Here is a 26,537-nt window from a genome sequence, read left to right on the forward strand (position 1 = left end):
CAGCTCGTGGTTTTTTTTCTTTCTTTCTCTCACCCTCTCTCTCTCTCTCGCACTTTTTTTCCGCTTCACTCCACACGCGAGCCTTATGCTGGGCAGAGGGGGGAGGGGCGGCAGTTACACTTGCAGTAGCACAGGAACAGAGCGGGAGGGAGAGAGAGAGAAAGAGAGCCAGGGACAACAACGTCACATTAGAAAGGTATAGCAATCATCCACAACTATTTTCAGTTGCCGATGACAAAGGATTCAGAAAGTTTATTCATGCAGGTCCATATGACAGAGAATATGCATCTTCTTTTTGTTTTCATATTTTAATTTATATTTAATTGTGTTGTGGTTTGCAGTGTTTTGTGTTGTTTCACTTTAAAGTTGTTTAAAAGGAAAAAGCCGAAAATTTAAATAGTTAAAAGTTGAAATGTGAATAGTTGTTTTCTGTTTTGTATTATATGATTTATTTATTACATTTTATGTGGAGTGAATAAATAAAAGTATATTTACGGTGGCCCCTACAGACAAAGCACGTACAAACTTCAAAACACGTAAAAACGCAGAAGCATTTGGTGTGTTGTAGTAACAGGTAAATTAACTTTTTTAATTTTTTTTAAATTATTTTAATATATATGAGTACTTGTGTATAAATACACAAACAATACACATATGCTTTCAATTGTGTAATTTAAGTGATCTAGGTAGCTGTTTTGGAAGTTCAGTTAACGCTAGAAATGTATTTTGGAGTTGCTACGTGCTTTGTCTCTAGGGGCCACCGCATATATTTATATGTAATCCTCTATGCTAATTTCTGTTGGAATTAGTGAAGGCTTGCAAAATGTTTTTTTCTGTGTTTTACTCTGTTTCTGGCAGGACAACAGGCAGGGCCACTGCACGTTATAGCTGCATAGCCCTAGGAACAGCTAAGATACTGTGAACTTATACTAAGACAAGCTCCCAAGCCTCTGGTAAACGTGAAGAACAAACAAAGACCTCCTGCGTTGCAAGTGGTGTTATATACATGTTATACATGGACATATAGACCTAAACATGTTTTATTTAGGTCTATATGTAGGTCTTTAATCCTTCAGGCAAAAAGAAATGCAGAAAGGCACATTAGATGGCTATAAAAGAATAAAATAGTGGATTTTTTTCATCTCTGCTTACCTTTCTGCTGTTTAAAATGCTTTAAGTAACGACCACTGTTGCTGTAGTTTTTTTTTGTCTGTAACAGCATTGGTCTATCTGAGAAGCATAGAACACGAAGTGAAAAACCCAGATGAGCTGCTGAATGTGAATGTGGATTTCTTCTGTGCTGATTAAAGCAACAGGATGTAGATTAATAACAATTATACTGATGAACTTGTGTGTGCATACATGTGGTGGGTGTGACTCAATGTGCAATGTACCCCTCAATATATCCAAGACTGACAGGGTCGTACAGTTTAAAGCTTAAGATTTCCTCTGTCTCTTGTCTTTTTAGCAAACCTGCAACCATTTCTTTCCAAAAGTCTCCTTGGTTTCTTTGACCACTTTGATCTTCTCTGTGAATGCCAGCTACTATTTCTTAAAGACATTAAAAAGAGTCTGATGGAAGAATCTGTTATTCAAGTTTTAAGACAACTACAAAGCTGCCTAGATGAGTCCATGGTTGCTGATTTTGTTACAAAGTTTGGGTCAAAGTATTTATAAACCACTGAAATTTACACATGGCCTTTCCCAACAGCCACATTTATTAGGGGTGGGAAAAAACTCACTACTACTTGTTATTGCAGTATTTTGTGTGGTGGCTTTGTATCAACAGGGAAACCAAATATCGATATTTTATTAAGTGAATTAAAATACCTGGACTGCACATGGTTAATTTCACAAAACTACCTCTAAGCTACAAAGTCATGGATCTGATGATTGCACAGGTCTCCTGATAAGATTATGATCAGATTCCTGATAAGATTTTGTCTTATGGCAATATTTATGGCAGGTTTTAGTGCTGGTGTTGGTGTGCTCATTTGGCAGTCAAAGTGAATAAATAACTGAAGAGAGATAACTTTATCTTACTGACAAATGTGAGCTTAAGGATTTAATGTGCAGCTAAAAAAAAAAGATGAGAAATCACTATACATTTTACTGCAGTACTTAACCAAAATAAATGATTTATAGTTGTGGGGTATCGGGTGATTTCCACCTTCTATCATACTAAAGGTCTGATACTATGGTAAAAGTCTTCAAAATTGATAGTTGATAAATAAAGAGCTGAATGATGAACTTCTGATGCTACAGAAAAGCTTAACTACAAATCAAAAATGTGACATTAGTATCTTGACAGATAATTGCACTAAGCCACATAACTTCCCACTAATATTTAGACAAAGCTTTTATGTATAAACTGATCATGTTTAATTTTAAATAGTAGACTCTGTCTTATATTGGTTGTAATTGACAGGTTCTGAAGGTTGAATAATAAAAGTTAATAAAAGTTTTATTTTAAATTAGATAAACTGTACAGCTTAAGAACTCACATAAATATTGGTGTTAATTAGGTGTCAACAACCACTGATTTCAGCTGTACGTATGACATGTGCTGCTGGCAGATGTACTCACCTGAGGCTAATTAATGCTGATGGGTTCTTTGAGTTCTTTGAAACAACAACACCCAAAATATCTGTGGGATATTTCTTTGTTAATCAACTTTCTTCCTGACGTTGTGTCATCTTATGATGATGTCAGATCTGTACCTTTGCTGGTTGTGACTCTATTTAATGACATCGTGTAAGCCGCAAATACTTTTTGACATCTAAAATGAAGATAACACTGCATACATTGTTTTTTACCGTTATGCTTTGTATAAACAACTATAGTGTGTTGCTCATGAAATTCATGAAGTGCTACAAAGAAAATGAACACATTTTGAACTCTTAAAAAATTATAACAAAAAAGAAAAACATCCAGTTGAAGGTCTCTTTTAAATGAATTAAAAAGCTGAACTTAAATTATCCATGTATCCTTATATCGCCTTTGGACCTTCGGAGCGTGTAGCAGAGCCTTGACCTGAATTTTAAAAATAAATGGAAAAAAGCACTACGCTCCTAAAAAAGGAATAATAAATATTTGCATAAATATCTGCATAAATATTTATTTTACCTGGTTAATGTGTATGGCGGGGCGTGGCCTGCAGTGCCGCAATCACGCCTCGCCGCCTTACAGTCTGTGCTCTCTCTGCTGTTGTGTTATGTGTCAGGCTGTGTGCTGGAAAGCTAAAGCCAGCTGCATGTGTACAGCAACCGTGTGTGAAAAGTGGTCAATAAAGAGAAGCTGTAAAGCATGTACATGCAAACAGCGTCGGGTCTGTCGTGATATGTTTACAATGGGACTTCTGCTCCTGAATCTCTGTGCACAGCGTCTGCAGACCGGAAGTCACTTCATCTTTACGCAGGACTGTAAGCTGTCGTCTGTGAGGCGTGAGCGTTTTTTGTTTTTATCATAGTTCATGGTGGAGAACAGCTGCTCACATATGTATGTGGATCCGAATGTCGACAATCCACAAATTGGGCATACTGGTAGGCCGCTCTCATCAGAAGTAAATGCAAATAAATCTGCCCAGGCATCATTAAATGTTCTATTTTCTTCAGATATTTTTCTTTTCTTACATTTCTCCATACTTGGCCTACCTGGGATTGAAACTCTCGATAAATGTGTGGCGTTTGGAGGGGGGGTATACCGGCTTCCGCGAGTGTGACTCTTATTTTGAGCGACAAAAAATAACAAAATATAATTTTATTTTTATATTTAAAGATCTTCCAGTTCTGGATAATCTTCCAGAACTTTTAGAACTACAAGTTAAAAAAGAACTAACACAAATAAAATACACTTCAGCTAAAAACTTACAATTTATTTTCCCAAACCATGGAGCCGCAGTATAAAGACTAAAGAGCTCCGGGGCCGCATGTTGTCGACCCCTGGTCTGACCCAACCCTAACCCTTATTGTAGAAATGCAAAGCAGCCTCTTTAGAACCTTTAACCTGGGATGTCCTTGTGTTCATGCTCTTTTTTAACATGTTGGGGTGGCTGTAGCTTAGGAGGTAGAGCAGATCATCTACATCTTCTTCTTCCTGTTAAAAGGGAGTTTTTCCTTCCCACTGTCACCAAAGTGCTTGCTCATAGGGGGTCATATGATTGTTGGGTTTTTCTCTGTATGTATTATTGTACGATCTACTATGCAATATAAAGTGCCTTGAGGCGACTGTTGTTGTGATTTGGCGCTATATAAATAAAATTGAATTGAATTGAATTGAATGTCAATGCTTGGAGTAATGCTGCATTGTCAAGCTGGAAAAGCAAGGAAAAGTGGGATTTGCAGGGACTTCTAAATCCGTTTGTGAAAGAGGCCCAGTGTGTTTCACTGTAACATAAGATAATCAGTCTTCAAGTCTCATTCACCCATTCATACAAGCGCTTGTTTTTCTGTGTTTAAGTGCTTTCAACCTAACATTCACACTCCGATGGATGCATCAGAGAACAACTTGGGGTTAGTATCCTGCCCAAGGACATTCGGTGTGCAGACTGGGATTACACCACCAACCTTCGGATTAGCAGATGACGTGTGCCTGAGCTACAGCCACCCCCAACAAACAAAGGCTGGCTATCTTACAAAATTTAAATGCACATATTTAAACTGAATACTAATGCTAACCTTGTTTTTGCTACTACTCTTACTTTACTAGTATCTCAGTGGAAACAAAATTATGAACCTCAATCTTTTTTAGCTGGAAATAATTCAGCCTCACTTTTTTGATTGATTAATGAATTAATTAATTCAAAGCCATCTTGCTCTCTTAGATACTTTTGTTTCAGTTTTTTATTTATTCAGAATTTTTCCTGCTCTTGCCATAGCAGTGCTTCTGGCTTATATTGTCATCTTACGTCTACTCTCTGCACTTTTCATGCTGATTTTTTTTGATGACTGATGTTTATTTCACGATTCCCACATTGGCATTGAACTCTGCTGTTGCTCCCTTTCCTATTCTGGCCCACTTGTCAACCAATCAGCATTCATCAGACACATCTGTCATCTACTTCCAGCAATGCACAGTTAGGATTTTGTAGGACTGCACAGAAGTAGTCCTCCAAATGATTTCACTGTAGACCACGAGAAACACTGGTCTACACTAGGCCCGGGGCCCAGAATTGGCCCGGGATTGACTCTAATGGGTTTGGAAAATTTGAAGGAGGGCCAAAGATATTTAACAGCTTGTTCTGCTAATAAAGACCTCCCTCATGGCCATTCACACTACACCGCAGTAATTGAGTAAAACACTATCAGATAACAGAAACGTTCCTGTTTTCAAATTTACATCTGAAAAGTCTCGCTGAAAAATGTTTTCATTTTTTTTATTTACTACAGCAGCATTTCAGTGTCTGCTGTAGACTGGCTGCACAGTCACAATGTCATGTGTCATGTACTTTTTGTGGTAGTCACAAGCCCAGATAATCGAGAGCTAATATAAAATCAAATAGAGTGACCCTCTGGTAAAGGGTGCGGATAAAAGTAACAAAAAAACCCAAAAGTGTTTTATTTGTAGATGTCTAAGGATTATCGTGGTTTTTTGAAACTTTTGTTTTTTTTGTTTGTTTGTTTTTAACCATGCAGCCTGTAAGTACTGCTGACTTAGTTGTCTTATTAGTTTATCCAGCAGTGGAGGGTTAAACAAAGCTTCTTATAGACAAAAACCCAACAATCATATGACCCCCTATGAGCAAGCACTTTGGCGACAGTGGGAAGGAAAAACTCCCTTTTAACAGGAAGAAACCTCCAGCAGAACCAGGCTCAGGGAGGGGCGGGGCCATCTGCTGCGACCGGTTGGGGAGAGAGAAGGAAGACAGGATAAAGACATGCTGTGGAAGAGAGACAGAGGTTAATAACAGGTATGATTCAGTGCAGAGAGGTCTATTAATACATAGTGAGTGAAGAAGAAATACTCAAAGCATCATGGGAATCCCTCAGCACCATCCTAAGGGAGGATTTGCCATTTAGTTTTTCCCAGTTTAGTTCTGGTTAGTTTCGCCTCAGTGTGCGTCTGCCTTTTGTTTTGTACCTTTTCCCAGCCACAAATAAACAGCTCGCCTTTTGTTAAATTGTAGTTTGTTCCAAGTGTCTACATTTGTGTCTTCTTCCCCCCTCCACACGGTCTGCCAGTGCAAACCGTGACATGATTATAAAGGTTAGTTTCTGTCATTTTAAAATGTTTGCAACTCAAACTTCATGGTTATGACCATGACCAGGGAAAGCAGCTACAAATCTCCATATTTGAGACTGTAATAGACTAAGTCTGTTTGAATCCAGCTGTCTGTCATGTGCAGTTAGGTAGAAGGTTCAAATAGGAAAAAGGCTTCCAGCACAAGCAGATGACTTCAAGCTAATGGAGTGTAAATGAGTTTCCTAAAGCTCAGTTTGTCAGTGAGAAATACTGTATTCTTGTTTCATGTTTGGCCTCTGTGTCAGTTGCACAGGAAAACGTTCTCTTCTGGCTTATTTACAGTGTGTGGTTAGTGTAAGTAGCACTGGCATCATCACAGCAGCAGCTGATGTTATTGTTTTTACACTAATTTAAAGTACGTACAGTAGGTGAAACTCAGATGGTTGGTTTTCAGTGTGTGTTTAATATTTGTCTGAGCTGGTAGGATGCCAGTCTTTCTCTCACAGCAAAGGAAAGTCACCCAGCTGATGAGTGCAACCATCCGCCATCATGACTGACACCTTCCCTTTTCATGGCCTACTGGTCAACCGCAAAGATAACAATGAAGACATCCTAAGCTCCCCCTGCCCTTCAAATACTGCAGACACTAAAATAAAGGAATGCGTGCCCTTGATTGACAGTGAAAGAAAGCCTCTGCTAAATTTAATTCAAAGAGCAATTAAAACTGTTTGCAGAAAGTGTATTTAATGCATTTCTTCTGCTCTAATGGCTCCGAGCACTAACTCCATGTTTTAGTTTCACAGGTGATCAGCATACCCCTAATCTATTTGTGTCACAGACATTTCAGCCGCAGAGAACATTGCTCTTTGGGCTTCCTCTCGCCCTGTTTTTCTTGCTCTTTCAGATGAATATTCAAGTCATGCAAATCAAAGCAAATTAATGTGTTCATTACCGAACTCTGCATGTTCTCTCAGGTACTTAAAAACTCCAAGAAAGTCTTTGTGATAGAAAGCATTGTTCGGAGATGACGAGAAAAGGCTTTGTGACAATTGTTATACCCAGCAAGAAATGTAATATTTTGAGAAAAGAAAATGTAATGTAGAGTTTCTTAAATTGTATGTTGTTTCAGGAGACATTCAGGATGTTCTGCATTGGGTTTGCAGAACATTTGGTGACGTTACACTGCACATTAACAGAACATTCTTAGTAAAGGACATTGCCTTGATATGTCCCAGGAACACTCCCTGTTGGTCACTATACTGTATCCTTAGTTACAGTATCTTTGGCTCATTTAACTTTCTTCACAATACATTCTTGTGTCATCTAAAATATCATACAGACAACTGAACTGCCGAAACTATTATGCACAGTCCTCAAAATAACCCCTTCTGTGTGTGTGTGTGTGTGTGCGCGCGCGCGCTTGTGTAAATAAATAAAAGAAAAAAGAAATGCTCCCTCTCCTTCTCTCCACCTCAGGTCACACATTCACTTTCAAAAGAGCAGCCAGAGGAAGAGACGGCATTTAAAGCCAGCAAGTGAATTTTAGTCCCCACAGAAGTTCTTCCATGTGATTGGGCTGTACAATAGAAACCTGATAGATGTGGCTGTGTGCGTGAGGCAGAATCAAGTTAATGAGGTTTATCTGTAGAAGTCGCTGGAATGATGTAATCTCCTGAAAACTGTCAATCATTCCCAAAGTTTGGCCAAACTTTGGGACTGCATCAGACACTACGTTCGGTGGAATAATGACTGGCTAGTCACATAAATCTAAATATAGCTTGTGTTTAGTGTCAGGTTTAGTTTTTTAACATGCAGTTTAGCTTCAGCCATGACATAATGATCGCCATGGAGATGTTTGAGGCAACATGTTTTCCAGCATGTCTGATCTGTTGGTGGTGTTGTTGAAAAATAATTGGCTATAAATTAATTATCATGGAAATCAGTTGATAATTATCAAGAGATTATTTGTGTCCTCAGTTGCCTTTTTTAAAAACACAGAATTAGGATTCATGTTGGAGACTGGAAGTTAAACCCTGCATGAGAGGACTGTGTCTCATTAATGTATTTTGTTTGTGTGGTTATGTGTGTGCTTGTGGCCTGTTATGATTAATAATTTGCACAGGTTTGGTTAAAATCAGAAGCTCCGTAGCAATTCTTTCTTTTATTTCTCAGTTTCAGCCAGTGTTGTTTTTCCTATCATAATTGAACACTGAGTAACCACCACAGTTAGGACTTTTCTTTGTTTTTTGATTTACTTATGAGGTGATAGTCTTGTTGGATCAGCCAGCCTAGCCTAGGTTACAGGTAACAGACTGCTAAATTGACATTTTTCTGTAAAATCTGGACTCCAAATCTTGTTTTAATCGATTCGGTGTCGTTCGTACTGTGAAGAAGTAAACAGAGGTTTTAGCAATCTTTAAGGATTTGAAGGGTGTTGCTGTTTCCCTTAAGATCTCCTTCACCTCTTTCAGGTTTGCACTTTTTGCTTTTGGTGTGATCATTGCACCTATTTTGCCCACAAAATGAATGAATTGTAACAAGAGTTCGACATTTCCTCCATTTGCAGGTTGTTGGTCTTGCCATTTTTGAAAGTGGTCTTGAGAAAAACATCTCCAGGTTTTCTGAAGGTCGTTTAAAGTTTTTTGATTGGAAGCTCCTCTCTGTTTTCTCAGTCCACTCCTTGGTTTCCTTCTCATTTTTAGAGCAATTTTTAAAAAAAAAATTGAACCACTTCAAACTGACCTATGAATCATTCAAGCTTAAAATGGCAACTCTAGAAATGAATCAGTGCTTTGTCGACATATAACAGAAGCTAACAAAGGACCGATTTCAAATTCTATTCTTTTGCGCCGCAGCAACCTGTCAACACCAAAGATAGCTCAGTCTGAAAGGTAAAAATTAGTATTTTTTTCAACAAAAAGGTGATTTCCAAAGAGCAGATAGCTGAAAACTTGACGTCTCGGTACAGTGAGTACTTAAAATGGTTTTGCAACCCTTTCCAAATTGGTAAAAGTCAAACGTTTGCTTCTCAGGAGGTTCTTCAGATTGTGTTTGTGTTGCTTTCTGACATTTTTGAGCCAACTTCTCTCTGGCACGTTTTCAGGTGATTTCTTTATTCAGCAGGTCTGCCAGCAATCAGGCCTGGATGTGGCTAGTGGAACTCAGGTTTCCAAAAAGTGAAATGAAATAAAAATATGATGAGGGGGAAATTACTTTTTCACATAAGGGCAGGTAGGTTTGACATTTTTCTTTTAAAAAATGCAGTTTGTGGTTATTCAGGTTATCGTTCTTTAATAATAAAATTGTTTGATGAACTGAAATATTTAAGTTTGATTTAAAAGTATGGAAAAGTTTAAGAAATCATAAAGGGGGCAAACACAACACTGTATATAAACTGTCGGCAACAAGTGCAGCACGGATTGGTTCCCATGAAATTAAAGCGGTGTCACATACAATCTAATGATCAAAAATGCTCTAAACATCTGTTGTGACTTGTCTTTTGTGTCTTTATTGTAGTACAATTTTATTCACACAGTATTCAATTCAATTCAATTTTATTTATACAGCGCCAAATAACAACAAAAGTTGCCTCAAGGCGCTTTATATTGTACAGTAGATCGCACAATAATAGATACAGAGAAAAACCCAACAATCATATGACCCCCTGTGAGCAAGCACTTTGGTGACAGTGGGAAGGAAAAACTCCCTTTTACTGTCAGGATTCTTGCTGCAGCATTTTGGATCAGCTGAAGGCTTTTTAGGGAGTTTTTAGGACTTCCTGATAATAATGAATTGCAGTCGTCCAGCCTGGAAGTAATAAATGCATGAACTAGTTTTTCAGTGTCACTCTGAGACAGGATATTTCTAACTTTAGAGATGTTGCGCAAATGGAAGAAAGCAGTCTTACATATTTGTTTAATATGTGCGTTGAAGGACATGTCCTGGTCAAAAATGACTCCAAGGTTCCTCACAGCATTACTGGAGGCCAAGGTAATGCCATCCAGAGTAAGAATCTGGTTAGAGACAATATTTCTAAGATTCTCAGGGCCGAGTACAATAACCTCAGTTTGATCTGAATTAAGAAGCAGAAAGTTAGCGGCCATCCAGGTCTTTATGTCTTTAAGACATTCCTGCAGTTTAACTCATTGGTGTGTGTTATCTGGCTTCATGGACAGATAGAGCTGGGTGTCATCAGCATAGCAGTGTAAATGTATGCTATGTCTTCTAATGATGCTGCCTAAGGGAGGCATGTATAATGTAAACAGAATTGGTCCTAGCACTGAACCCTGTGGAACTCCATAATTAACCTCAGTGCGTGAAGAGGACTCTCCATTTACATGCACAAATTGGAGTCTAGTAGATAGATATGATACAAACCACTGCAGCACAGTACCTGTAATACCTACAGCATGTTCCAATCGCTCTAATAGGATATTATGGTCGACAGTATTGAACGCTGCACTAAGGTCTAGCAGGACAAGCACAGAGATGAGTCCACTGTCAGAGGCCATAAGAAGATCATTTGTAACCTTCACTAAAGCTGTTTCTGTGCTGTGATGAGCTCTGAAACCTGACTGAAACTCTTCAAATAAGCCATTCCTCTGCAGATGATCTGTTAGCTGTTTGACAACTACTCTTTCAAGGATGTTTGATATAAAGGAAGGTTGGAGATTGGCCTATAATTAGCTAAGACTGCTGGGTCTAGAGATGCTTTTTGAGTAAAGGTTTAACTACAGCCAGCTTGAAGGCCTGTGGTACATAGCTGATTATTAGAGATAGGTTGATCATATTTAAGATTGAAGAATTAATCAATGGCAGGACTTCTTTGAGCAGTTTTGTAGGAATGGGGTCTAAAAGACACGTTGATGGTTTGGAGGAAGTAATTATTGAAGTTAACTCAGAAAGATCAATTGGAGAAAAAGAGTCTAACTTAACATCAATGGTACTAAGAGTAGCTGTAGATAATATTACATCTGTGGGATGATTATTGGTAATTTTTTCTCTAATGATAAAAATTTTATTTGTGAAGTCGTTACTAGTTAACGTTAAAGGGATGGTTGGCTCAACAGAGCTCTGACTGTTTGTCAGCCTGGCTACAGAGCTGAAGAGAAACCTGGGGTTGTTCTTATTTTCTTCAATCAGTGATGAATAGTAAGATGTTCTGGCTTTGCGGAGGGCTTTCTTATAAAGCAGCAAACTATTTCTCCAGGCTAAATGATGATCCTCTAAATTTGTGACACGCCATTTCCTCTCCAGCTTACGAGTCATCTGCTTTAGGCTACGTGTTTGAGAATTATACCACGGAGTCAGGTACTTCTGATTAGAGACCTTAGTTTTCACAGGAGCTACAGTATCCAGAGTCGTACGTAGTGAGGAGGTAAAATTATTAACAAGATAATCGACCTCTGTTGGAGTAGTGTTCAGATAGCTGCTCTGCTCTATGTTGGTACAGAGCATATATATATATATATATATATATATATATATATATATATATATATATATATATGCATATATATATTCTTAAACTTAGTTACAGCGCTTTCAGAAAGACATCTACTGTGATAAAGTCTACTCTCCACTGCTGTGTAATCAATTATTGTAAATGTAAATGTTATCAGGAAATGATCAGACAGGAGAGGGTTTTCAGGAAACACTGTTAAATGTTCAGTTTCTATGCCATATGTTAAAACAAGATCTAGAGTGTGATTAAAGTGGTGGGTGGGTTCTTTTACATTTTGAGAGAAGCCAATTGAGTCTAATAACAGATTAAATGCCATGTTGAGGCTGTCATTTTTAGCATCTACATGGATGTTAAAATCACCCACAATAATTATTTTATCTGAGCTGAGAACTAAATCAGATAAAAGTCTGAGAAATCAGAGAGAAACTCTGTGTAAGGCCCAGGTGGACGATAGATGATAACAAGTAAGACTGGTTTCTGAGTTTCACAGCTGGGGTGGACAATGTTAAGCATCAGGCTTTCAAATGAATTAAAAGTCTGTCTTGGTCTTTCATTAATTAATAGGCTGGTGTGAAAAATTGCTGCCACACCGCCCCCTCGGCCTGTGCTTCGAGGTTTCTGGTAGTTAGAATGACTCGGGGGTGTTGATTCATTTAAACTAACATAATCATCCTGCTGCAACCAGGTTTCTGTAAGGCAGAGTAAATCGGTTTGTTGATCAATTATTAAGTCATGTACTAACAGAGACTTGGAGGAGAGAGACCTGATATTTAATAATCCACATTTCACTGTTTTACTCTTTGGTTCAGATGTGGATACTGTGTTGTTCTTTCTTTGTGATTGTTTATGTTTAAGTTGTTTGTTGCTGGTTTTTAGTTTGTTTTTTGTCTTTTTGGGAGCTGACACAGTCTCTATAGAGATGGGTTTTTGGGGGGTAGCAGGAGGAGAGACGCTGCAGAGAGGTGTGTAAGACTGCAACTCTGCTTCCTGGTCCCAATTCTGGATAGTCATATTTTGGGGGGTTTAATAAATTTGTCCATATTTCTAGAAATGAGAGCTGCTCCATCCAAAGTGGGATGGATGCCGTCTCTCCTAACAAGACCAGGTTTCCTCCAGAAGGTTTGCCAATTATCTATGAAGCAGTACTTCGTATCACTTGAATGCTCAAACATGACACATGTTACGTGACACTTCGAGTGCATTTGTAATTGGCCACATGCTGACTGGAAAAGCATGGGAGGAAATTATACACATTACAGAATAAAGTCCGCAGCAGGAGGCTGAAATGAAAATGTGCAAAAACAAAATCAGGAGTTGCTTTTCGAACTGATATAAAACTGGCATTTTTTAACTGTCACACCTTGATTCTTCATCTTTTCTCACCCATTTTCATCCTTCTTTGTTAAAAATGTTTCTCAAATCCTCAAGGAATACAATGTAGAGTTATCTGTTATCACGAGTGGGAATACGAACTCAAGAAATCTGGAAAAAGGCAAATCTATCCATTACACATGTCACTGAAAATGGCAGCTTTATCTATTGTTACCTGCAGTGTCATCAAATCCGGGACATCTCAGCTAATGGGCATATATGGTCGGATATGTACACTCATCATAGCCGTGAATGTCATAGTCATTTTGGGCTTTTCATGGTTTCTTTGCACTGTTCTTTTTCCATGATTGTACAACATATATCCTTGATGACTTAAAAAAAAGGGAGTGGGCGTACAATTTATTTTGGATTTTCTATAATCTGCACAGGGTCAAAATTATATACCGGTATTTCTTTAAATATATACAAATATAAATATACATTCATTAACGTGCTGCTTAAGATTCTATATTTCTAAATAACTGCAAATTACAAATAGTTTTCATATAGACTGTACCAGCTGTCAGGAATGGTGGTAGAAGAATCATCCTGTGGGGCTCTTTTACTACCAGTGGCACAAGGACATTGAACAAAGTGGATTAAATAATAAAAAAGGACTACTTTCAGATTCTTCAACTTCACCTCAAATTAAAAGCTAGACAGCTGAAACTTGGACCCGATTGGGGATTCAAAAAAGACAAGGATTCTAAATACACATCTTGTTACTTAAAAAGCATCTCTAGACCCAGCAGTCTTAGCTAATTATAGGCCAATCTCCAACCTTCATATCAAACATCCTTGAAAGAGTAGTTGTAGTAATTGATTACACAGCAGTGGAGAGTAGACTTTATCAAAGTAGATGTCTTTCTGAAAGCGCTGTAATTAAGTTTAAGAATATAATCCACCCACTGTTATCATCTTCAATGCCCTGTACCAACATATAGCAGAGCAGCTATCTGAACGCTACTCCAACAGAGGTCGATCATCTTGTTAATAATTTCACCTCCTCACTACGTACGACTCTGGATACTGTAGCTCCAGTGAAAACTAAGGTCTCTAATCAGAAGTACCTGACTCCGTGGTATAATTCTCAAACACGTAGCCTAAAGCAGATGACTCGTAAGCTGGAGAGGAAATGGCGTGTCACAAATTTAGAGGATCATCATTTAGCCTGGAGAAATAGTTTGCTGCTTTATAAGAAAGCCCTCCGCAAAGCCAGAACATCTTACTATTCATCACTGATTGAAGAAAATAAGAACAACCCCAGGTTTCTCTTCAGCTCTGTAGCCAGGCTGACAAACAGTCAGAGCTCTGTTGAGCCAACCATCCCTTTAACGTTAACTAGTAATGACTTCATGAACTTCTTCACAAATAAAATTTTTATCATTAGAGAAAAAATTACCAATAATCATCCCACAGATGTAATATTATCTACAGCTACTCTTAGTACCATTGATGTTAAGTTAGACTCTTTTTCTCCAATTGATCTTTCTGAGTTAACTTCAATAATTACTTCCTCCAAACCATCAACGTGTCTTTTAGACCCCATTCCTACAAAACTGCTCAAAGAAGTCCTGCCATTAATTAATTCTTCGATCTTAAATATGATCAACCTATCTCTAATAATCAGTTATGTACCACAGGCCTTCAAGCTGGCTGTAGTTAAACCTTTACTCAAAAAGCATCTCTAGACCCAGCAGTCTTAGCTAATTATAGGCCAATCTCCAACCTTCCTTTCATATCAAACATCCTTGAAAGAGTAGTTGTCAAACAGCTAACAGATCATCTGCAGAGGAATGGCTTATTTGAAGAGTTTCAGTCAGGTTTCAGAGCTCATCACAGCACAGAAACAGCTTTAGTGAAGGTTACAGATGATCTTCTTATGGCCTCTGACAGTGGACTCATCTCTGTGCTTGTCCTGCTAGACCTCAGTGCAGCATGACGCTGTGAGGAACCTTGGAGTCATTTTTGACCAGGACATGTCCTTCAACGCACATATTAAACAAATATGTAAGACTGCTTTCTTCCATTTGCTCAGTATCTCTAAAATTAGAAATATCCTGTCTCTTATTGACGCTGAAAAACTAGTTCATGCATTTATTACTTCCTGGCTGGACGACTGTAATTCATTATTATCAGGATGTCCTAAAAACTCCCTGAAAAGCCTTCAGTTAATCCAAAATGCTGCAGCAAGAGTCCTGACAGGGACTAGAAAGAGAGAGCAGATTTCTCCTGTTTTGGCTTCCCTTCATTGGCTTCCTGTTAAATCCAGAATTCAAAATCCTGCTCCTCACATACAAGGTCTTAAATAATCAGGCCCCATCTTATCTTAATGACCTTGTAGTACCATATCACCCTATTAGAGCACTTCGCTGTCGCACTGCAGGCCTACTTGTTGTTCCTAGAGTTATGAACCCGTGACAGAGTCCAGGTTTGGTTTTTTTCTTTTTTGTTTGTTTGGTTTTTGTTTTTGCAGCAGTCGCAGTTAAACAGACAGATGTTTGAAAAGTCATCTTGTTAAATATTGTATCTTGCTGGCACTCTGAAAAGAAGTAGAGTGAAATACGTACATCTTAGCATGATCATTTCCTATGTTGAGCTATAACCTTCAGATTTTGGCTTACAGGGTTTTTTCTTGTATTTCCAAGTTGAAGTGTTTTCTTTAGTTAAAGAAAAGGTCATAGATTAGTTTTTTAAAAATGAAAAATAATATTTAATGAATGAAGTGAAGAAGAAGTTATACATTGGGAAGGTTTTACCTAAAAACCATTTAATCTCTGTCTGTGTTTAGTACTTATGTTAGACCTCTAACTGTTATCTAATGTCAACAAGTGAGAATAGTTCAGTGTGAGTGTTGGGTACTGTTTTAATCAGTTACTTTAAAAAAAATAGCTGATTAACCTAATTACAAAACTAGCATGTTATGCTACTTGTTATAAGAAGAGAGAAATCGTTTTTGTCAGTGTAAGGTCAATGACATATGGGGATATTAATTGCTAGTATTTAATTAATATAAAACATTTAACCTCCAAATCCCCACACACTGACTTCTGAGAAAATTCTAAGTTGAAAATATATTTAATCAGACATTTGGGTTATTTCAGTATCTTCATTCTGCCCAGGTCACTTACAAGCACACAGCTGGAGGCACTGACTGATAGGACCATAAATCATGTTGCCAGTGGATCATTTGGCCATAAGGAATAGATTAACTCTCAGGTGCAGTTTTCACCCTCGTGAAGTTCATTTAGTGATATACAGAAAGCACTAATGAGCCAGACCATGTTTTTGCATATATTAGGTGATATTAGTACCTCTGGGAGTTTACTGAAGTCCACTGTACAAGCTGTTAGCACAGGATGGATGAGACAAAGTAGCATGCGTGGTCTTTGACGGCTGTCTGAAATGACAGAAGGTGTCTGATGGGAACAGGAGGAGATTATTCAATTTGAATATCTAGTTTCTTTAATCAGCTCTTTGCAAGAGCCTGATATTATTTCCTGTTTGCTTCTCTGTCCCAGCTGAATTCCCCGGGCCTGCTGACTATGCCCCAAAGCTCCACCTCCAGTGAGGATGAGATGGCCCAGAGCTTTTCCGACTACTCTGATGACTGTGCCTCCGAGAGCTCCCGTGAAGAAACCATCTATGAGACCATAAGGGCCACTGCAGAGCCATCGCAGAACCGCATGGACGACATTCACACGAACTCACTGGTTATCCGTGTCTTGATCCCTGACTTGCAGCAGACAGTGAGTATCTGTGAAGGATGAGAACAGAGACGTTGAGTGCTGATGTTAACCTCGTAGCATAGACCAGCTCACCCAAGGGTAGGGTTAGGCAAACATCCACCTCTTTTTTTGTTAAAATTTTCATCTTTTTGGGACGCCAGAGGTCAAAGCGTTTAACAGAACAATATTAATGTTAACATTAATGTATGAGACTTCATCAGTAAGGGAAACGACCTCGACCCTAACCCTAGATGGGATGCCAGTAACCCGATAAATGTTTCGAATTGATCATGTTTGTGACTGTGTGAAATATTAACGTGATTGATCAACATAAACTTGCGACTTGATATGTACTGGAAATGAATGCTGTGTATTCTAACACCTTCTAACCTCTTTTGTGATCTAAAAGCTTTTATTGAAAGCTGGCTTGCAGTAAACTCAAACGCAATGATGCCATTAATGTGTGAGGCCTGCAGGAAAGGTACAGTCGGTGGCATTTCAGTTGTGGGTTACAAACAGTGTCACCATGCATTAAACAGATAGGAATCTTTATAAAAATTGATAATGCAGTCAGAAAGAAACAGGTGCATTTCCAGATGTTATAGGTTTTACAGTGATCCAAATGTGCTTCACTGCACTCTGCTCACTCCAACTCCAACAACAAAATCACTGGCATTTCTGAAAGGGTGAATATTCTTTAAGGGTCCTTTCATGTATAAAGTAGTATCCCTATTAGCTCCCCTGGTATATATCATCTGTTGTATATACCTGGAGAGATAAAAGAAATTAGCAGGAAATGTGCAAAGACTTTTGCCAAAACTTGAAAAACACAGACACCTGTTAGCACATTCCATCGGTTTGTTGTTTTATCTTATTTTATACTCATTATAAGACTCCTCTAGCATGATAATATAACACATCCTTATCTCTTCCATTTGTGTGAGATTAACCTTTAAGCAAATGGATGTTTTCAGAGGAAGCAAAGGAGTGTAATCTCAGCCTTGGAGGCTTCCTGCTGTTTAAAGTAGGCTTACCAGTAATCTTTCACTCATTTACAGTTTTAAAGCCGGGGACTTAAACGAGCTCTGGCCATCAAGAATCATAATATGATATTAGTTGGTCTGTGACTGTTGAATGGGAGATGTGTAGCAGGTTGTTATATATAGCTGCATATGTGTAAGAGTGTGTATCAAAAGTTAAGGTGGGTCATGAGGTGGGCGGGGCTATTTGGAAAATTAGTGAAGAAAAGCGTTTACTGGATTAGGTGCGTGATGGTTTATTGCCATCAAATGTTTGGTGAGAGTCACACTACAACATTTAATGACACAGTTTGCCCTTAGAACTCAAATACTGATTATACAATTTAATATTGCTGTGCAGTTTATAATAGAAGATGATGAGCCCAGATGTGGGAGCCCAAAGGAGAAAGTAAATGAATGTTAGATTGTCCTTCCATTTCCTATTAATATGTAAATGAATAGCAGGTAGATGAATAGCTGAAAGTAAATGATGCCTAATTAATCTTATTTTTAGGCCCTTATTTCATATTCCACATTAAAGCTGCGAGCAGCAGTGATAGGACCGTCGCATCGCGCCTGCTGCCGTGTACGTGTGCCGGGCTCGACTCATTCGAGATGTTTGTTGCAGTCTTTCAGAAAATTCTAATTTGTCTGTTTCACACTTCCTGTGCCTGCTAGACATTGTACAAGAACACATGTTAAGTTTATGTCACAGTGTTGTACACTGAGTGTGTGACCAGCTGCATCTCTGTGCGGGATGGAAGCGGGATGCAACATAACTTATTACATATTTAACATATTTTTGATACATTTTCATCCTTTGGTGAGCCAACTCCAAAAATATTTCATTCCTTGTTCACTGAATGACAATAAAATGTCTGTCTGTCGATCTTAAATTTAAAATGTCTCATAATGTTTTTGGCTGTTTCAGCCTCAAACACAGACAAACCTACCACATGGCCTGCCTCATGGAAATTTTGTAGGGAGTGGTATGGAGCCAGTTTCACACACCCACTAATATATATATTAGTGGGTGTATAATATATAATAATGATAATAATGTTATGATTTTCTAAAATCCTACCCCTCAATTACAACTTCCTGTTTCGTGCCATGCCACTAGAGCCGCCATTAAATGAAAAGCCATCATTTTTACACAAAGGCATCATCAAGGCTGGAAGTTTATACAGACCTCTTTCTAAGTGGATGTGGTCAGCCTGTGAGGAATAATACTCAAAGCAAAAACATTTCCTGTTCCCACTCGGTGCTGCTCTGGCTGTCGGTGCCTATTTGTTGGGACTTTGATCAAATGTAAAGTTTGGGACAGATTAGAAATGCGTGTTTAAGTTACAGTATTTTTTGTGCTTCATGGCAAAACACTGAGGCCATTTGAAAAAAACTGAGTTTACTCAAAACAGTAGTACCAACTCTTTAAGGCTTTCCTGACCAAATTTCAAATGGTTCTGGTAAATCAAGCAGGACTGATTCACTTAAACCATGCTGTAAATTAAATAATCTGTTAAACTCAGGCACTTTTAAAGATTTTAAAGTAAAAATTTGAATATAATCAGGTTATGTGTTCAGCATAAGTTACCATGGTGATTTAGCCAGGTCAAAAGAGAGTTACTTTCATGACACAGAAAATTCTCACAACTCGCAAGCCAATAACTGTCACGGTCCGGGGTGTATTATTATTGATCTTTGTTGTTATCTGGCGTTTCACTGCAATTGTGATGGTTTCTCTAGTTCTTAGGTTTTGGTCCCTGTACTCCTCTGTGTAGTTTCAAGTCCGTGTCCTTGAGCCAGTTGTATTTCCTGTTTTACTTAAAAGGTGTCCCAGGTCATGTATTCTGTTTTGCTTCCCTGCTGTCTTGTATACAGGGAGTGCAGAATTATTAGGCAAATGAGTATTTTGTCCACATCATCCTCTTCATGCATGTTGTCTTACTCCAAGCTGTATAGGCTCGAAAGCCTACTACCAATTAAGCATATTAGGTGATGTGCATCTCTGTAATGAGAAGGGGTGTGGTCTAATGACATCAACACCCTATATCAGGTGTGCATAATTATTAGGCAACTTCCTTTCCTTTGGCAAAATGGGTCAAAAGAAGGACTTGACAGGCTCAGAAAAGTCAAAAATAGTGAGATATCTTGCAGAGGGATGCAGCAGTCTCAAAATTGCAAAGCTTCTGAAGCGTGATCATCGAACAATCAAGCGTTTCATTCAAAATAGTCAACAGGGTCGCAAGAAGCGTGTGGAAAAACCAAGGCGCAAAATAACTGCCCATGAACTGAGAAAAGTCAAGCGTGCAGCTGCCAAGATGCCACTTGCCACCAGTTTGGCCATATTTCAGAGCTGCAACATCACTGGAGTGCCCAAAAGCACAAGGTGTGCAATACTCAGAGACATGGCCAAGGTAAGAAAGGCTGAAAGACGACCACCACTGAACAAGACACACAAGCTGAAACGTCAAGACTGGGCCAAGAAATATCTCAAGACTGGTTTTTCTAAGGTTTTATGGACTGATGAAATGAGAGTGAGTCTTGATGGGCCAGATGGATGGGCCCGTGGCTAGATTGGTAAAGGGCAGAGAGCTCCAGTCCGACTCAGACGCCAGCAAGGTGGAGGTGGAGTACTGGTTTGGGCTGGTATCATCAAAGATGAGCTTGTGGGGCCTTTTCGGGTTGAGGATGGAGTCAAGCTCAACTCCCAGTCCTACTGCCAGTTTCTGGAAGACACCTTCTTCAAGCAGTGGTACAGGAAGAAGTCTGCATCCTTCAAGAAAAACATGATTTTCATGCAGGACAATGCTCCATCACACGCGTCCAAGTACTCCACAGCGTGGCTGGCAAGAAAGGGTATAAAAGAAGAAAAACTAATGACATGGCCTCCTTGTTCACCTGATCTGAACCCCGTTGAGAACCTGTGGTCCATCATCAAATGTGAGATTTACAAGGAGGGAAAACAGTACACCTCTCTGAACAGTGTCTGGGAGGCTGTGGTTGCTGCTGCACGCAATGTTGATGGTGAACAGATCAAAACACTGACAGAATCCATGGATGGCAGGCTTTTGAGTGTCCTTGCAAAGAAAGGTGGCTATATTGGTCGCTGATTTGTTTTTGTTTTGTTTTTGAATGTCAGAAATGTATATTTGTGAATGTGGAGATGTTATATTGGTGTCACTGGTAAAAATAAATAATTGAAATGGGTATATATTTGTTTTTTGTTAAGTTGCCCAATAATTATGCACAGTAATAGTCACCTGCACACACAGATATCCCCCTAAAATAGCTAAAACTGAAAACAAACTAAAAACTACTTCCAAAAACATTCAGCTTTGATATTAATGAGTTTTTTGGGTTCATTGAGAACATGGTTGCTGTTCAATAAAAAAATTATTCCTCAAAAATACAACTTGCCTAATAATTCTGCACTCCCTGTAGTTAGATTGTTACCCTGTGTGTATTTTTAGTGTGTGGTTACCTCTGTTCTTCGTCTGAGCGTCTGCGTGTCATTCTGTGTATCGTCCCCGGTGTTTCTCTGTCCAAGTTTGTCTCCAGCTATGTTTCCAGGTCTGGAAAAGGCTCTCCGTTAAAAAAAAAAAAACCCACTCATCTCTGATAAGTATTACCGAATAGGCAAAGAGAGCTTAGATGGAGTCAGGTAGGAGACTTGCCCAGCTCTGATACTGAGTCCCTATGGGAGATGAACCTGGTCCCTTTGAAGGCATGTTTGCCAGGGTGGCCCTGGTGCACCTTCACACCGGTTATCAACGGCTCTCTAAATTGGTGCGCTTGGTAAATAACTGGGTTACATTTAGTGGCCTTGAAAACCAAGTTAACTGTTAATTTTAAGGTTAGCGTAACCTGTAAGAGCCTTTCGAGTGATGTTATAAGAATATGCAGGTTTTATGCTTCACTGTTCAAAAAAGTTAAAAAGGGAATGTCCACAATTTAGACTTCTTGAATACAGGGCGTTTTACTAAAAGCAGTTCAGCGGGAACAAAGCAAAAGCCACATCAAATCATAATAATCACACAATCAAATCGGTGGACTTATCTCATTAACCTACTCTGAGATTATGCTGATTTTATTCTGATCTGAGAGACGAGACAGGTTGGACAGAGTGGGCATGCCTTGGCCACGACGTGCCTATCTCTGTGTGGATATAATCCAATACGATTCCAAGTTCTTGGAAGTTGTAATCCAGAAGGACCAAAACCTCAAAGTGTAAAATTTGTCATCTAATGTTGTCGCTATAACTGTCCAAACAGTCATATGTGCGTGAAAGACTATCACACAAACTCTTCACAGCAAATGATCAACTCAGTTTAACTTAACTACTGGACCTGACTGACCATCCAGTTAGTCCCAATTCTAAGTTTGTGTGATTGTTTAAGGAAAAAAGTCACCAAGTTATTCTCCTGTTGACCAACGTTCCCTCTAAGCTGCACGCGTGCGCAATTGCGCACTGCTGGTCTCTGCGCACAGAAAATCTGCGTTGCGCACAAAAATAAATAATAAATCTAACCTGAAATACTTTAACAATTCTGTTTTGCAGTGTGAGTCAGTAAGTGACTGGCTGCTCCCGTATGGGATTAGAACGATGCCACCTTATCCCATAGTCCAGCCAATGATGCGCTTCACATTCGTATATACGCAGCTAATCAACGTCGTTGTCAGGCTATGACAGCGTCCTTATGTGCCAACGCCGGTGTTTTAGCTAGCAAAGCGGCGTGGCTGATGAGGAGTGAAGCCACGTTAATGACAACGTGTACAACCATTGGAGATGTGAGCAGGACAGACGGAACAACTGATGGAAAAAGTGCGGACTTTATACCAGTTTTTAAATTGTGTTGATAGGACACGTAAAACCACGTTAAGTGTTAAGTCAAACACTATTTCCATCATGGGATTAGAAGTGTAGGTGGTCGAAGAGTATAAATACCTCAGTGTCCACCTGGACGACAGACTAGACTGGAGACTGATCAGTGAAGCTATCTACAAGAAGAGTCAGAGCAGACTGTACTTCCTGAGGAAGCTTGGGTCCTTCAATAAGTGTGTTGTGGAGAGTCTTCTTAAATCACCTGCTGGGGTAGCAGCATCAGAGCCAGGGACTTAAAACAGCTCAAAAACCTGATGAAGAACGCTGCTTCTGTCCTACTGTGGAACCAGTGGAGATGATGGTGCAAAGAGGGATTCTTCACAAAATCAAAATCACAAAAAAAGAAAATTACGGACAACCCCGAGCATCCTCTTCATGAGTCGGTTTACAGCAGCAGAGTGTCTTCAGACCTGCTGTAATACAGGAGATCCTTCCCGCCCACAGCCATCAGCACCTACAACAACTCATTGAAGAATCCTGGATTAAATTAGTTATGACAATATTTAAGTCACATGTTCCAGCAGCAAAGTGACAGGCAGATGGAGCACGAGGACTCACACAAAAGTAAAGGATATAAAATAGAAAACAATAAATAAAAGACTGTACAGGGCAAACCCCCCCCACCCCACCCCACCCCAAAAACAACAACAACAACAAACAAACAATAAATGTTTTCTGTGTGTGCATTAAAAATCAATTCTAAGTAGAAACAAGATTCTACTTTTAAAATCGTTCTGGTAAACAGTGACTCCACAGTGTTTTGTTTGTTTTACGTGAACAGTGGGAACTGTGACTTTAGCTGTTAGCTTTTCATAAACTGCAGCGTTGGTACATTTACACTGTGGGTCAGTATGGTGCTGCTTGTTCTTTAAAGCTCTGTGAGAACCATGTGCATACAGTACAAGCAGCCTACATCCTCACTGACCATGTACCACATGTAGGCGACCTTAACTGTACATAGATGCAGCCTTCCATTCATTCACAGTGAGAATCTGTAAGTAAACGTTCGTCATAAAAGACTGCCAGTGTGAATGTGAAAGAGCAGCTAGGTGCTTCTGGAGTCTGTGCAGCTCTTTGCTTGATGCGTGCATGTCCTTGAGGAATAATAGCCTTTTATTGGATGCACATGTGCAAATGGACAAAGAAACAAAAGGACAAAGGAGCAAAAGGGACCAAAGATGGCGGGGCTGCTGCTTGGCAAAGCTCTGTCTTCAGCCACTTGATGTTCCTCTCCTGAGTTTCGTTCCTTTCTGTCTCATTTTTAATGCCCTTTTATGCTGCACATTTCTTTCAGTCTTGTTGTAGGATATATAACAGATGGAGTTTGTACAATCCAGTACATTGAAATGTACAGTGATGAAATAAACTCATGACCCGTTGACGTAATTATCAAAGTGAAAAGAACTGCAGCATAAAATATCTATGTGCATGTTCACATGTGCACTAAGCTCTCTCACGAGTATGCACTAGTGCTTCTGATTTCACATTCATCAGTGAGTACTCAGTGGTGCCACTTGATCACATGATTGAGTCACACAGTCCACTTGGAAATCAAAATCATGTGAATAATTCAAGCTAACACAAACACACACTTGCTCACAGACACGTGAGGCAGGCTCCTGAAAACTGTGCTCGTTCATATCATTTCTGAGTGAAAAGACTAGAAGCAGGAGAAAAAGAGATCCAGACTTTGTCTAAAATATTTAACAGTGTAATAATCTCTGTCACGCTGCAATTTATCCAAAAAAGTCTAAAAGTCAGCTGCAGCGATGTATAATGTTTGGACAGGAAAAGGCAGGTGTAGGGAGTGCCCGATGGCCAGTCCAGCTATGCTCAAGGACATGCACGCATCAAGCAAAGAGCTGCAGTTCAAAGCAAACTCAAACTACTGCACAGACTCCAGAAGCACCTAGCTGCTCTTTCACATTCACACTGGCAGTCTTTTATGACGAACGTTTACTTACAATCTTCACACTGTTCTTCTCTTACAAGCTTTCTTTTCTCACTTTATTTCATCCATCTCCGCTGTACACAGTTCTTACATCCAGACAGAGACAACATCTTTTCAAAGTTAATTTCTGCTAAAAATTCAGAGGCTGGACTCAGTGACAAGCAAAGCGAGCTTTCCAAACATGGTTGGTTTGAATGCTTGGACCACAGGAGATGAAGGGTTTGTGAACACCAGAAAGCTGCTGTGGACATGTGCTTAGTCTAACTGTCATTAAGTCAGACACCAGCACCATCAAATGTGTGTTGACAAGAGTAGTAACTGTCCCCAATAAGATGATTTTACCTAGTCGGGTGCCATGTAAAGCAGTTGCTGCAGCAAATGCTCACTGTTTGAAATTATCTTTTCAAATATTCTGTATTTGTGGTCTGGGTCTTACACTTTCAGTTCTGGCCACTGTGGATCATGCTAATTTCACAGTCAGGTGGGTGCCAGTGGAGATGATAACAGATTAGGTTTTCACCAATTTCAATGGTCACAACCAAAGTAGCAAAGATGACACAAAATACTAAGGGATCTTATTTCTGTTTAAGCTAGTTTTTAAAAAGCTAGGACTCCCTACAACCTCCTGCAGGGCATCCAGTCATGAGAGTAAGCCAGTGTAATGAAGGTTCACTGACGGGAGAATTTACTTAGATTGGTTTTGATGACAGGTGAAATTAAGCATCACAAAGGACCAAGGATCAAACCTGAGAATGTCACTGAACACATCCTCAACACCAGCACATCATTTCTTCTGGAGCTCGTCTTGTCACATCTTTAAAATAATATGATTTGCATCTTTACCATCAGTTATTGACGCCCAGGGTTGGTGGTACAAACGTCCATTTTGTGAAGCAAAAGTTCACGTTCAGGGTTGCCCTGCTTTTTAGGGTCTTTTCTTTACGACTTTAACTTTCTTTCCATGGAGAGATCAAAAACATTCATGCACAAAATTTATGGGCTTTACTGAGTGATGATCTCCAACGTTTCCTGCAGTAATTTGCAGCCGATGTGAAGTGGCTGTGATAAGAATTAGCTCCAAGTGCAGAGCCATGGATCTCACCTGGAACAGTGTAGAGTATTCAATGTTTAATTAAACATTGCAGTGGTCAGCATATACAGCATTTAGTTCTTACAGGTGCTGAGAGATCTCAGTGGACGTGAGCCTTTTTGTCCTCTTGGCATACTTTTGTGATGTCTTTGTCCTTAATAATTACAAAAATTTAAAAAACCTAAGTGAAAGTGTTGCTTTTTTATTTCTACAGTGTTAGGGATAAAGTCAGTCACAGCAATGGGTAAGAATGAGTGGTTTATTTCCAGTCTTAGGTGGCCAGATGCTGTTTCTCCAGGAGAATATCTCTGCAGTTCCAGCGTGACCACTGGAAAACACAGATTTGTCAGTTTTTATTCTGCATATCTCTGTGCTGACGTCCAAAGTACAAGAGCAAACCCTAAACACATGCACACACTATCACTGTTTCATATATAATGTTGAAGTTGAGCACAGTCAGTTCAGGAAGCACTAACAATGGGAGTGGATGGAGGTCTGCTATTGTAAGAAGAGGACAGGAGGCCCTATCAGTCCACACAGCCCCTGCCAGATGCCAGACATCTGTTTCTGTATACGTCCAATCCTTCACCTCCTGTCTTTGTCTCAACGCCAGGCAAGAGGATTAAAGCTACACAGAGTTCACAAACTGTTCATCACTTCAGACTTTATTAAAGACACAGGCCTGCTATCACTGGCTGAGCAGCACACCCAGCTGTACAGTCTCACAGACACTTCCTGAATGCCACGGCACAGTGCCCGTAATCCTCTCTGATTCAGACCAGAAATCCTGCATTATTTGTTTGGGTTTTTTCACAGAAGCTGAAGCTGAGAAAGAGCAGGGGCAGAAGG

The 26,537-nt window shown here is 39.4% G+C and overlaps 1 protein-coding gene across 3 annotated transcripts in view; it reads left to right on the forward strand.

Moving 5' to 3' along the window:
- The window catches only part of shank2b (SH3 and multiple ankyrin repeat domains 2b), a 299,877-nt gene that overhangs the window by 79,233 nt on the left and 194,107 nt on the right, over positions 1 to 26,537 (forward strand). For all 3 annotated transcript variants that reach the window (XM_084920616.1, XM_084920699.1, XM_084920777.1), the window contains exon 2: positions 16,537 to 16,764. In XM_084920616.1, the coding sequence (XP_084776742.1) occupies positions 16,561 to 16,764 (204 nt within the window). In that variant the 5' untranslated portion in view covers positions 16,537 to 16,560. The remainder of the gene's footprint in view (positions 1 to 16,536; positions 16,765 to 26,537) is intronic.

The sequence above is a fragment of the Perissodus microlepis genome, chromosome 1 (assembly GCF_051167445.1).
Source record: "Perissodus microlepis isolate ML-2025 ecotype Zambia chromosome 1, ASM5116744v1, whole genome shotgun sequence".
Taxonomy (NCBI): Eukaryota; Metazoa; Chordata; class Actinopteri; order Cichliformes; family Cichlidae; genus Perissodus; species Perissodus microlepis.